Source organism: Arthrobotrys flagrans (assembly GCF_004000055.1).
Source record: "Arthrobotrys flagrans strain CBS H-5679 chromosome Unknown unitig_9, whole genome shotgun sequence".
NCBI classification, from domain to species: domain Eukaryota; kingdom Fungi; phylum Ascomycota; class Orbiliomycetes; order Orbiliales; family Orbiliaceae; genus Arthrobotrys; species Arthrobotrys flagrans.
In genome coordinates this window covers 910,668-924,011 of record NW_027137551.1, presented here as the reverse complement: position 1 = coordinate 924,011, position 13,344 = coordinate 910,668, and the positions used below count along the sequence as shown (strand labels likewise).

Genomic DNA, 13,344 nt, shown 5'->3' with positions numbered 1-13,344 from the left:
CAAAGTTCTGAAAGCGCGAGTAGTCATTGTCTTCTTGTAGAATACCCGTTATGTTCTCTCCAAACCGACCCCATTGCTCTATGTCTCTCAGTTCCTTCGATAACGAGAAAGTTTCCTTCCTGTAACGTATCACTATCATGCGCTTCGTGATGTGTAGTTACCCCCGTGGCTAGAAATTAGCTAATATGCTTTTTCATCCCTGTTGTTTCTAACGGCAATGCCCTTGAAGAAACCTCCTCTCCGGAGAATTGTGGTTCCAGGTTCGAGAAGGTGGGGTCTTGCGCACTTGCTACGTATACCGTTATTGTCTCCAAGTCTGCAGTTTCACTTTCTACCAGACGGTATGCTTTCCATCTAATAATTAGCTTGAGACCTAACTGCAATGAATTCTATACATTTAAAAGCTGTAATTATAAGCAATACCCACTAAAGATTCATACGTGCCACAATATCGTAGCCCGGAAATCCTCTCCCCATCGCTAAGTAACTCCGATCATTGCCATCCGCATATATCGGTTCAATTTTCGGTAAATGAGTCCCCATTCCATCGATCGAGTGTTGCCGGTGGTCGTAGACATCAATTCTTTTGGAGTCGCCGGTTGTATGGATGTCCAAGCACCTTGGGAGAAGTCGGCACCAAAGGAACACCACGAATCATGCAGAACTTCAAAATCTTGTTCGGAAAACTCATAGCCTCGGACACAATTCCGCCACTCGGTTAGAGTTACCGGCTTATATGTCGTGGAAGCGGTTACTAACACGGAGATTTGCTTTAGCTACTAATATAATCCTATAGGAAGATGGGGATTGAATTCATGAAGGGTAGATTTATATACCAAATATCTAAGTTGTTTTGTTGACCGCATTGAAGATAATCGGTGGTTCTACTAGATTATAGCGACTCTACCATGGCTAACATATATTCACATTGGCGGCATTGGCGGCCCTTTGAGGCGGTTCTTAATCTGAGCATGTTAGTAATATACTGGTGAAGCTACTTTCATTATTTAAGTTTAATGTCGCATTTTGTGCGTTGGGGGTCAAGGCTCTCGTTTTAAAGACACAAAGATACCATATCATGGTTATTTCGTGTAGTATTAGATTTATTTGTATCTTTTGGTCCTTTAGAACTTCTATAGAACTATATAAAAACTGTAAGATTGGTATCCTTATATAATGATATACCAAACCGCTATACAAAAGTAATTAGACCCGAACTCCATAACATTATACATAAGATTCCGTGATATCAAGACCCAAGCTTGCGTCCGCAATTCACACCATCCCAAGGGTCTATACATTAAAGCAGCCTGCAGCCTATTACCCTGGCTTACGATACTCCACCCATATCATAGCTATTATATTCAACAAATATCCAACACCATTACCTTTGTCCCTCTAGTGTAATAAAGGTTACCGAAACGGGGCATCTCTTAGCACAACTACCTGCTCGATTTCTGTTGTTTTTAGTACTCCATCCATAGGTGGGGTACCCGAGGTTTTTGTTCTTGCTAAGGGCCAAGGTGGTGTTGGCCCGGATTCTTCGTCTCGTCTGATGTAGACGGTTTCTTCGCTACCGACGAGGCTGTTGAGAGGGTAGCCCTTTGAATTACGAGCTGCGCGGCTGCCAGTTCCTGCAAATTCGTCGGGCAGGTTGGATCTTCGTCTGCTACCGGCACCGTAGGTTGTTCCTGCGAGTCGGGGGAAGAAAATGGCGATGAGAGGTTTTAGAGATGGGATAGAGGCGCAAATAATACCGACATGCTAGGGGTTTTGTTAGCCGTTATCTTGCAGATGCTGTATTCTGTAGATGGATTTAACTTACTGCTTCGGTAGATGTGTAAATATACAAGTCGTAGCCATACCAAGAAACATCCAGAGTCAAGATGGTATTTCGGATGCTGACGATTCTGAGACACCCAGCCAAGCACACTATCAAGCCAAGTGAGAACATGGCGATTAATCCCACCTTCTGTTTAGTCGGTAGGCTTAAGTGGAGGACAACTGGGACAGGTAGAACAAGAACGATTATATCGAGAACGACGCTGAAGATTCCGTGAAGCTATTTTCGACGAATGTGTTAGCTTCGAAGCTCGACTATAAACTTCGTTATCGTAATTTAATTATAACATACCAATACCATATCTGCTTCATTTGGCAAACACCCAGCTCGGTATTCAAATAGTTGTATTTCCTTCCAGAAGTTGGATACCGGATGACATTGGAAGATAATAAGACCGGACATTGCAATAACCCAGCAAATCAATAGACCAAATGTCACCCATATTGCCACTTTGAACTTCTTGGTTGTGCAAAATCTTAGATAAAAGATGAGGATCGAGGCTTTTGCAAGTGCGACGGAGTAGGTAAATAAAAGTTGACTTGCGAATTGATACTGTCGGATTACGACCCATTCTTGCGGCTAGATATATCCATAAAATGTTATCAGTGGAAGCCCTCTTAGCGATATACCGAATTATATCATCCCATACCCTGATATCCCAAATATGCCTTCCCCACCCGTACTCTTCGCTCATCATATTAAATATCGACAAGGTATATGCCGTTATCAGTGATGGAATAATAATCCAATCATCTAGCCCTAAACTTCGTAATATCGATGATCGAGTAATAATCCGTAATCCCGCTATTGTCCCAGATAATATCATTAAAGTTATAATCACGGGTTTTAGGTAGTGCCCTTTGACCTGCGGATCTATATAGTTTGGGTTGAGGAATGATGAAGGTTGCGCCATCTTTTGTTATATCGACCGATCTTCTAGTCGTTTTTTAATCTTTAAAGTCTTTCCTTCCAATCGTAGGGTCGCCAACAAGGTAAATGCAATCTGATAAACCAGATCCAGGAATTTGAGAGATGTCGGAAAGGATGAGGCTTAAAAGCCCGAGATCCTCGTGTAAGACGATACGAATCCAGTCCGTTGTTTGAATTCGATTCGTATATTCGACCAGCAATTAATATTATCGATTCAATCCGTGGGAACACAGAAAAAAAAAAAAAAAAAAAAAAAAGAGGTTACGATTTAGTCAGAAAACACGCAGGGACTGCGGACGTATATAAAGCGGCCGGCGACACATTTGTATATACCTACAAAGACGTGCTAGGACCTCCAGCATGTTACAACGGGAAGTCGGTAGACCCTAAAATTGGGCCAGCCTTTAGGCTTTCGGAACAATGGTTTTATTTTTTTATTTTTATTTTTATTGATTGATTTATTTTTTTTGGATTACTTTTCAAAACTGGCGTTATCAAGGCTTCAAGGGAATGTCTGTCTATTTTCTTTTCAAGCTTCTTAATTCAAGAATTGCCGTACGTGATTCTTGCGTGCTTTTTGCTTCTTGAAGATTGGGGCGATGGTCCGGGCCACGGTTGGAGAGGTTTTGGGGAGGCTTGTTGAAGCCCACCTTCCTATTACAACACAGAGCGGCCTGGCTCAAGGAACGGTCGTTCAAGGGCTGGTCGGGTGTGGTTCCTTCTCGGGTTATAGCTCTGAACACATGGAATCGGACTAAGACATCTGAAGATGACGGTGTTTAATTGTGATATTGGGACCTTTGGGTCAATTTTTTGTAGGGCTGCTGCTTAATCTTGTGAATATCGAACGGTACTGTTGGTATCATGATAGCGCCTTGGATCTGGGACTAGCTCCACTATCGTTAGGGCAAGAAAGAAGGATAGTGCTCCGTCTAGCATTGTATTTGATTAGCTTCGATCGATTTGCATTTGATGAAGTTATTAATTACATCTGCGAATAACTTTGTCTATTGACGGTATGTGTGCCGGCTGCTTGCATGAATACCGCGGGGTGGGCATAAAAATGAAGCAAAAGATCAAAAACTTACAGCAGATGTTCCCGCCCACGCATGGACATGTCAAACTTCCACATGCCCAAGCGAAGTTCCAGCGCGGCGGTGGAAAAAAAATTTCGTTCTCTGATACTCATCGGAAACACAAAATTCTGGAAGGGTTGCACTCATTTCCCACTCTGCGGGAATCACAGTTCCCCATCGCGCATCGGCACTAATATTCCAAAATGAACCCCATGTTGCAAGCTGAGGTTCGAACATCACGAGCTCTGACGAGAGCTAAGGTGTGCAAGGCAGCACCACAAGATTTTGGGTGGTTCGTCGGTTTGGTTCCACTTTCATGCATAAATTACTGCTTTTCTTAGCGAAAATGCGTTCCAGAATGGCGCACTTTTGGTGGACAGCAACGGGATGTAAGACATTCAAAGAAGGATCTGAAGCTTCTTCAAATTGCTTTTCGGGGGTAAGATTGTCGGGTCCGCGCAAGGAGATCGGTTACCCGCTGGTCGGAGCTGAGCTTATTGTCGGCTCAAAGCTTAGTTGACGACTTCCAATTAAATCCCACATGTGTAAAAGACCTTTCAGTTGAGTTTTGTGGCTTGTCCGGGGACTTTTAGGTTACGATGTCGTATCTTGTGACTTTTTGTATTGAAAGCTGCCTGCGCGATCTCAGGTTCCATACGTGGATCATTGCAGGTTTCTGAAGTATCATTGTCCTTTTTTCATCTGTATCATGTGGGCTGGTGGGATGTTGTAGATATCTATAGACAAGGTTCATTCCTCGTTTGAGCACACGGAATTGCGACCTTCCTACAGATCTTAACCACAATCTGATATTGGGAATGTATATTATTCAACCAAGCTTCTTCGCTTTCGGACTGACCGGCATGTTATCTACCCACTATTTCGCTTGTTCTCAATCGAATTGATAGGACACGTGTGGTAGGAACAACATGGGACGCCGTTGTGTATGCCGATATCGTGATATACTCTTTGTGGGCTAACTTCTAGCTTTGATATGTGTATACGAGCATGAAACAGAAGGTGAATCCATCCGCTTGACGAAATGGACGCATGCCATCTTCTGCGAGGTTAAATTACGGTAGGCACCGATAATTGGATAGAGGTGGTATATGAGGACTTGCCAAAATTGGAGCTTACCGTTTTAACATGAAGAGCAAGATTTCGAACGGCGAAGGGTTTGAGGCGGTTTGTATTGGACACGGCCCATCAGTTTGACACCAGGATAAAAGAGGCATCTAGAAATTGCCGCCTCTAACATAAGTGTGACTAAGTTTACGCTGGACTCGAAAAATGGCTACAACCTTGCAAGTATGGGCGTTCCTGCATATAAAGATCGGGAACTATCACGGGATGGGTAGTGTCAAGCCGAGGAAGGGAGCTCGAGATCTTGGTGGATCCACGGTTTCTGAATCTCTGGTGGTTGAGACATCCACGGAAAGAAGAGGAACGCAGCGCAGTGCACAGTCCCAGTGGAAACGCATTAGAAACTCGGGAAATTTACATCCTGAAGTCAATTTCTGGGAATATCTGATTACAAATTTCAAATAAAGAATATCGTAGGAATTATACAACCGAAGAGGTTTTGGTCGAACGAATCTTGAGCCTATAGTCCAATTGGGGCCAAACAAACCTGGCCTTGGAACTCTTTGGCTAAAATTTCTACCACACATCAACACAACCACAGACTCTAACCTGCCTTGACGCCACCAACCCATGCACTCAAAGCCAGTAAACATCATACACAAAAAACTAACACAAAAATACAAAAAACATAAGACTAGAGGCATAGAGAGAGTGTCGCGAGTACATCAAATGATACCATAATAAGAATATATAGGAGTTGGGGGACAATGCAATATATATACGTGTACAATTGTTACCATATTGGCTTCTCAGGCCGGTGAAACCGACTGTGCGACGAGCTAAAAAGTGTGCGGAGTCGAGCTAGGTGTTGAGATAGAGATGCACATTGTAGTGGCGCAGGGGCTAACAACTCTTGAGGTAGGTATGGTAGGCGATCTAATCCGAAGAATCTGAATTTATACCATTGCCTGGTCGACCTGAGTTGGCCTCAAATGTATTTGGCTGGGGCTGCTAATACTGGAGCGGTCGGAGCCGACCCCGTCTGGAACCTAGAGCCTTTCTCCTACTCTTCTGGACCCGGCGTGTTGGTCTGGGACTGCCATAAGCATTCCATTTTGAGTAGTTGGTATCGAGCCAATGAGGCCATTGTCCCAAGAAACAATACCAGTTGATTCCATGGCCAACCTGAATAACTGGACTAGGCCGTTGAGATTCCATGCGATGGCACCGGCCTGTGTGGCAGGAAATTCCATAAATATTCTTGAAAACAATGGCTCTATGAGTACCGACAGAATCATGATACTGAGCCCCAATAATACGATAAAGACGACGGGTACCATCTTGAATGTTGCATGTGTGGCCGCGGCGTCGATTAACACCATATTTTTATAGCAAAGTGGGTCGTTGATACTGTAGAATGGAGTGGTAAGTCATTTCACCCACAGTGTGCTCTCCACAAAAGGGTTTGTATATTGCGAAGCCTTCTTGCCTAACGCATAAGTCCTGAGTTCGTAGATCGTGCCGAGAATTCCGATTGCCACTAGGTTCTTGACTTCCTGATGCCAAAAGTTGGGCGGTAGGTTTTCTGAGAGTCCGGGATTGATGAGTTTTTGGTTCGCGAGCAGTATGTCTTCCTTGAATTCTTCCGCGAGAAGTCCAATTTCGTACCACTGTGAAACAGCCAAAATATAGAGAGATGCCAAGCTTTTCTGAATGGGAGTGAATATCGGTCCCAGGGCGTCGAAGTTGTTATTTCGGAAATAGTTCATGGAATGCAAGCTGATACAAGTGGGACTGATGCCCTCGTTGCTGCATTTTTCAAGCTGCTAAGTACAGGATAGAACACCAACAGGGCCTCCTGCTGAGCCGGAGTACATCTCATCGAATCCAAACAAGTAGCCCGAAGTTTTATATAGTTCATCTTTGACAGGCTGCTTGAAATATACTTTACTTGATGAAGTAAACATTATCGATATATCAGCTACCAAATTCTTGGCAGAGCTTTGGTTAAAAGTCCCGAGTTCTAGTATCGGACGCCATGAGACGAAACTGTTCGGATACATGCAGAATAAGTTGCTTGGACACTCTAAATATATACCGTCGCAAGGCTGTGGACTCAGGCTCCTATTGTATTATATTAGGTTTCGTAATTAAGGTACACGTAAGCTATATTTAGTAGTTGGGGAAATGATCTTACCATACCCTGTGAACGAAGTCCCCCCCGCGGCCGCGAACTGATTCTGAGTTGGTTCGAAAACGAAAGTGCTACCGCCATTTTCACACCACACGAAGTCCTTTCCGGGAGTTCGATCCTCCTGCCAACGAAACCAGGAGTCATTATGAGATAAAGCGAACCCTCCCTGTGTGAGGTCTGGGTCAGATGGGTACACCGTACGCCCAAGTCGAGTGAAATATTCAGGAGGACTTGGGGTTTGGGCTTGGGCGGTCGAAGGTACCGTTGCCTCGAAAAAATAGCCTTTTCCTAGTATTAATATGCAGATCGCTAGGACCGTAATTATACTTGAAATATTTTTGATAATATAGCTTGATCTGGGAGACTCAAATTATCATTTATAGAGCGAAGAAGGGGAGAATATCCCAAACCCTAGCTATTTTCGTTGGGGGCGAGTCGTATAGACTGCAAGTGTTCGATGACTTGAGTCGAGCTACCCGCACGAATTCGATCCTGCTAACATAGACTCCAGCGACCTGAAATCCGACTAGTATACCTAGGGCAATGAAGGTTATTCCAAAGTTCTTAAACCAAGTTCGAGTTCGAACAGGGCATTTTCCCGCCCAACTGGCTAGAATCTTCAACCCACTCGTGATAACGCCTAGAGCGGAAGAGTTTCAAACGTAAACCTCAAGGCCTTGCGGAGGCCGTCCCGTGGCTTTGAATGAGACCCGCATTGGTGAATGATATATACCACAATAACCCAAAATCTCTCTGCTACGAGAGTTGAGAAGATTATGGGGAAGTTGTTGAAGAGGTTATACTGGCCTTTCGTCAGGGCGCAAACATAAGAATCCCAGATTGTTTTGCTGCTATAGTAATGCCACGGACCGATTACTATTTCCTCAAATCCAGTTAAACCCGACGTTTTGCCTTTATATACGACGGTGGAATTTTATCTGTAACCTCCAAGGGGAAATTAGTATAGGTATTAATCGATTGTAATATACATATTTGATTTTGGGACGCGGGGATATGTGCAAGGCGAGTAATATGCCTATGGAGAAAATGGGTTTAATTTTGAAAAAAGTATGAAGTTCCCCGAAGCAGTGTAGGTATTGTCTGCTAGAATAGTGTAGTTTAAATGGAAACTTTTGCGGCTTGGTTTAGCTTGGGCTCGGTGTGGCGACATGAGAGCAACTTCGCTTTCCTTTCCCACTGCGTGTATATACTGGGGACATAAGGTAGTACTCTGGTTAAATATTTCAATGTCGAGTTCTTTTGTTTTCTTGGAGAGACGGATTTATCAGGGATTCAAGACTAGTGGATTGACGGCTGCGCTCGAGGCACATCAGGTTAATGGGAAATGGGTTCGGTACAATGGTACCTACTAGACCGCAATGGTACCCGTTTCGGAGCGGATCGATTAATTGTCACTAGCTGTTTAGACCGTGGTATCGGCTAGAAATCTATGGAAATTAGGGTGTCGAGGATTTGATAGTAATTCTAGATTGATACTTAATAGTGTAGGGAAACAAAACTATAATCGATTTTCATTTCTTGGGACCTTAGGAATGTTGAGGATTAATCAAGTGTATTCGCAATCCCACGCACTTACTGTAGGCCTATAGGATATCCTGCGGTCTGTTTTCAAGGCTGGGGTCTTTCATCCTAAGATTATATTCGATCCTAGCACCATATTTTTAGTATCCAGCCCATGGTATCAGGAACTTTAGGGGCGAACTCACATTGCCTTTTTGTGAAACGTTGTACAAGACCATCCAAATGTTAATCTACCCCAATGGCTAACGGTCCAATGGTAGTAAGTAATAAAGATCTGCTAGCTGCGCCGCCCTCTACTAGGCCCAGAGTAAATTGTGAGAAATGCATGATGGTTATTCGTTTGTCCCTCCATCCGCCCCGTACGCAAGATTCCCTTCCCGAATCCCATAGCTGTGCCACACGGATGCAGTTCTTTCGAAGTATCGGGAAAACGAGGCTATTATTTCGGCATGTCTGTGCCAGCGGTTTATGTATTTCTGGTTTTCTACTCAGCCTTCTGCGCCTATTGTGTAATGGGGCTATCCTAAATTTATGAAGTACGATTATGAAGTATGTGATATCACATTTTAGCTCTATAGCTCCGAGGTCAGGCGAGACCATCTGAGACTAACTCCAGAGTGAGTTAGAGGATGAAGAGGTGTAAAACAACGCTATGTGGCTGAGGAATGTGTTGTTTTTGTGGCATATCCGGATTTAGATCAGGTGTGGCGCCGGAATCGGAATTGGCTGGAATCCCCGAAATTGCAGTGACTCCTAATATGGGTCCTCAACTTCGTTCTTATCACCATTCTCCTCTTCCTATATCACCACCATCGTCGACCTCAAAACTTCAAGACCTCGCATTCCGATCACATGTTTCTGGGCCGATGCATTGTCGACAACAGAATTCCCGCCGCCGGATGATGCTGACGGAAATGCCAGCTTAACTCCCCGAGCCGGTCCAAGCAAACCAAACTAAACCAAAAGCCCCTCATCCTGCTTCATATCGACAACCGCAAACCACGTTCCGAGTATGGCAGCCCTCCCCTAGTTCTTCCGGCCTAACCAATTTTGGTCCGCTATCCTATTTCATGCGCGGGACTGCCCTTCGATAGGACGGAGATGCGACCATCTGCGATATCCTTTCCAAGTTAGCTACCGTCGCATCCTCATCCTCTGTTCTCGTCCTTCTTCGTCTTTCCAGCGAATCGACGGCCATAGCGGATAAGCCCCTTGCTGACGTGCTCCTCTGGTCACCACAGGTCTTTTTTCATCCCGCCTTTATTTTCTTCTTTGAGCCCGTTCACAGTCACACCTTTTATTCGTCGCCATTTGGCCACTTCCGTCAGGTTCTTCGTCACCACCTTTCCCTTCTCCTCACTTCGATTCTACACTCTCGCTGTTTTCCAACAAATCCAGTTAACCCCTCAAATTCTATTCGCCGTCGTTGTCGCTAGCTGACTGACGGCATCTTGCTTGCTTGCTTTGCATTCCATCGACTCACAAGTGCAGGAAGGGAGGAACTCTTGCATATTTTGCTTAGGTACTTGAAATTTGCGGAGACGAGGCGTATATTTGATTGCACAATCACCTCAGTACACCCATCCGCCCACCAAACGTTCATTTATTCACTTTCATACATACGACACTTTCCTGGACGTTAACCATGCTATCGATACGCAATAACTCCTCTCTCGTAGCCATTCAAAGCATGGATTAGCAACCTACCACGCCCACAACTTCTACAAATATCCTACCCTTCAATATACATTTTTTTTCAGGCACTGCGACATTAAAAATTACGACTCGATCCTACCCCACTATACATAATGGATCCAGTAGCTAAAATCACCGGCGCAAGCGCAGCAGCCGGGACTGCTGTCGCGATCGGCATCCCATTTGTTGCCCCTCTCCTCCCATACTTAGTCTACAACGTCTATCAACTTCTCATCAACCGAACATTAACAAAGCATCTCCTTCGGGCCATAAAACTCACACAATTCTTCTCTCGTATCGCTCCATACATCAGTTCTATCTTGGACCCGACCAGCACCGCCACCCTTTCCTCCGTCATACATGCATATCTCGTCGACGCCTATAATCGTTGGATGTCCCATTCTTGGATGTGGTTATTAGGCCGAGCGTGTAAGGAAGTCGCAAAGTGGGGAGGAATACCACAGGAACTTTTCGATGTTGTTGAGGAGTGTATGTGGGGTGGATGGTGTCTAGGTGTCCAAACATGGCAACATACACCACATGCGACAAGGACAATGATTGACTATGGACTTCTAGCGAAGGTACAGGCAGTTACGTGGGCTAGCGCCGAAGCTACAGCTACGATTCTGAATGAAGCTTTTGGGAGGAACTCAACGGTTATGGCCTATGGCGGGATTATGGGAAGACTAGTAGATGACACTCAATAGTATTGAGACATCCGTGGAGTTGATTGGGTCCGTTTCGGGTTAGGCTTGGTCTTAAGACTATATTTTGGCACTGGGCTCTTCTTCTTTGATGTCGTCCGACTGTTTTGTTTGGGCGCCCTTTCCATTCTTCGATATATATTTCTCTCTGCAGCTTTTTGATTCGGTCTCCGATCTTCCCTTTTCATGGTTCAACTACCACACTCGTCTCCTTTGTTACCTTTTCTCGATTTCTCTTCTCTTCACATACTTCTGGGCTCTCTTCTTTTCCTTTACGGCGTTTTTACCATACAGAGTCATCGGTAAGGGAGGGGTTATTGCATCCGGAAATCCAGGTGTTCGTTCTCGTGCTTTCGGTCGTTCAACCGACTTTTATATTACTTCTAGTGTTACTTCTAGCGTTCTTCTTTTGCGATTTAGCTGGAGTTTTACCTTGGACTTTGGGGTCATGGTATGGGGCGGGGAAATATTTTAGAATAGTCTCAGCTTAACAATATAGTCAATCTAAAGTTGGTTACCGACTGCTGGGCAATCTTATGGATTGCCAGATAACTATCAACTTATTCAAGTGCTTTCTCAGAAATAAATTTATCTGTTGGCTCGCTGGCGCGTAATGAACAATGTTTGAACAAACATGTAACAGGACACCAGAGGTTATTTTACCGATGCAAAGACTTTTAACGAGCGAGGTCAAAAGTGGACAACCTGTTTATACAATAGATGCTCGTATGAGAACTCGTAAACTCATAAATAGAACCAAAGCGCAATATTACAATAATGATATGGGTATGTATATGTACATTTACGGGGAACTACGCCAACACCGCCTTCTCACCGACTTCCAGATCCAATAACTTAATACCAGCGGGACCATCCCAAGCCTTCGCATTCTCTGTATCTCCATTCCCCTCAATCTTGCCTTCAGTATCACCACTATTCAACCCTTTACCCTTCCTCCCTTCCAAAGCCTCATCACCAGCCACCTTCTTTAACTCCTCATCGACTTCCTTAACCTCCCATTTAATCTTCTTAACAAAATGACTACAAAACCCCTCTAGTTTAACCTCTTCGTCATGAGTTGCTACTAGATATTTAACCCCAAGGGGGAACTCCGTAGAACAACTACTTCTGGGACTGATCGGCTCCTCGGTCAACCGAGCTTGCTCAGTTCTAATCTTCTTAAGTTCTGTTAAGATCTTAAGTGCGTTTGGAAGTCCAGAGGATACCGTGCCGCCTAACCATTTTGGATTATCGACTTTTACGAAGCAATGGAGGAAGGCGGTTAGCGGTAGTGGTAGGGAGTAGAGGTATTGTGTTAATGCTGACGGAGGGACTCCGTGTGGGGTGTAGAGGAGGGAGTCTGTTAAAGTGTTTTTGGGCCCAGGCTGTTTTAGGTTTATAGATTTCTTTGAAGAAGGTTTAGGAGGCGGGGCTGGTTTCTTAGGAAATTGGTTTGGAGAGTCGGTATGGGCGTTATTATTAGAATTGGACTGGGTGCTTGGGGACGTGGAGATATTTGAGGGGACTGTGGAGAGAGTGATAGCGCTTGTTACTTGATGTGCCGTAGGGATAGTTGGATGAAGAAGATTAGTTGAATGCGGGGTTAGTGGGGGGACGGTGGGAGCGTTTTCCTCGCTGGATCATGAGTAGGTGTATATGTTATCCCCAAGCCGATATGTATACTCGGGATCTCCCATGACTTTAGAGCGGGTAAGAAGGCGAGTTCGACAATCGCGGCGACGGAAGGGTCTGTTTCGAAGGTATAGTCTTCTTCATCTTTATCCTTATTCGTCTCATTGCTCGTACTCGACTCATCCGCAAGTTTACTGGGAACTGGGTTCTTATATATCGGAACCCGCGAGACTCGTCCACTTTTACGACTCGTAAACGGACGTAATCTATGCACATTTTCTGGGTTAAAGTGCTTCCAACTCTTGACTATACTATCCGCACCGGGTACCGTATAGACTTGTAAACTCCCATCCTTAGAAAGTTGTCGACATGTAGCTTCGTTACAATGATCCGATTTAGTTTGTGATATTAATAGAATATCTGGCTGGGGGTTTAACTCCGTGAGAGAAGGTATGGAGGGTGGAGTGGTATGGTGGTTTTGCGCGAACTTTGGGTGCCAGACTTCGGATGGACCGACAATCCAGGGGTCTACTAGTATGTTGAAAGGTGTATGTGATGGGGGGTTATGAGGTGAGGTTAGGGTGATTAGCCATGTTGAATCGGCGGTTATATGCTGAAGGGTGATGGGCATATTTGGTAGGAAAG

General features: G+C 44.6%; 5 protein-coding genes across 5 annotated transcripts; 2 read left to right on the top strand and 3 right to left on the bottom strand.

Annotated features, from left to right (window-relative positions):
* Nucleotides 1-1,413: 1,413 nt before the first annotated feature.
* Nucleotides 1,414-2,540, bottom strand: DFL_005641 (uncharacterized protein; the record flags this gene model as incomplete). Its single annotated transcript, XM_067634930.1, has 4 exons — nucleotides 1,414-1,764; nucleotides 1,826-2,062; nucleotides 2,135-2,422; nucleotides 2,493-2,540. The coding sequence occupies 4 exons, from the start codon at nucleotides 2,538-2,540 to the stop codon at nucleotides 1,414-1,416; spliced, it is 924 nt and encodes a 307-aa protein (XP_067489411.1).
* Nucleotides 2,541-5,981: 3,441 nt separating this feature from the next.
* Nucleotides 5,982-6,701, bottom strand: DFL_005640 (uncharacterized protein; the record flags this gene model as incomplete). Its single annotated transcript, XM_067634929.1, has 2 exons — nucleotides 5,982-6,342; nucleotides 6,427-6,701. 2 exons carry the CDS (start codon nucleotides 6,699-6,701, stop codon nucleotides 5,982-5,984), a joined length of 636 nt encoding a protein of 211 aa, XP_067489410.1.
* A 2,725-nt stretch (nucleotides 6,702-9,426) lies between these two features.
* DFL_005639 (uncharacterized protein) lies at nucleotides 9,427-10,108 on the top strand (the record flags this gene model as incomplete). The annotated part of the gene is made up of 3 exons (XM_067634927.1): nucleotides 9,427-9,522; nucleotides 9,590-9,678; nucleotides 9,910-10,108. The coding sequence occupies 3 exons, from the start codon at nucleotides 9,427-9,429 to the stop codon at nucleotides 10,106-10,108; spliced, it is 384 nt and encodes a 127-aa protein (XP_067489409.1).
* A 368-nt stretch (nucleotides 10,109-10,476) lies between these two features.
* On the top strand, nucleotides 10,477-11,070 carry DFL_005638 (uncharacterized protein; the record flags this gene model as incomplete). The annotated part of the gene is made up of 1 exon (XM_067634926.1): nucleotides 10,477-11,070. One exon carries the CDS (start codon nucleotides 10,477-10,479, stop codon nucleotides 11,068-11,070), a length of 594 nt encoding a protein of 197 aa, XP_067489408.1.
* An 809-nt stretch (nucleotides 11,071-11,879) lies between these two features.
* DFL_005637 (uncharacterized protein) lies at nucleotides 11,880-13,330 on the bottom strand (the record flags this gene model as incomplete). Its single annotated transcript, XM_067634925.1, has 2 exons — nucleotides 11,880-12,702; nucleotides 12,768-13,330. 2 exons carry the CDS (start codon nucleotides 13,328-13,330, stop codon nucleotides 11,880-11,882), a joined length of 1,386 nt encoding a protein of 461 aa, XP_067489407.1.
* Nucleotides 13,331-13,344: the final 14 nt, after the last annotated feature.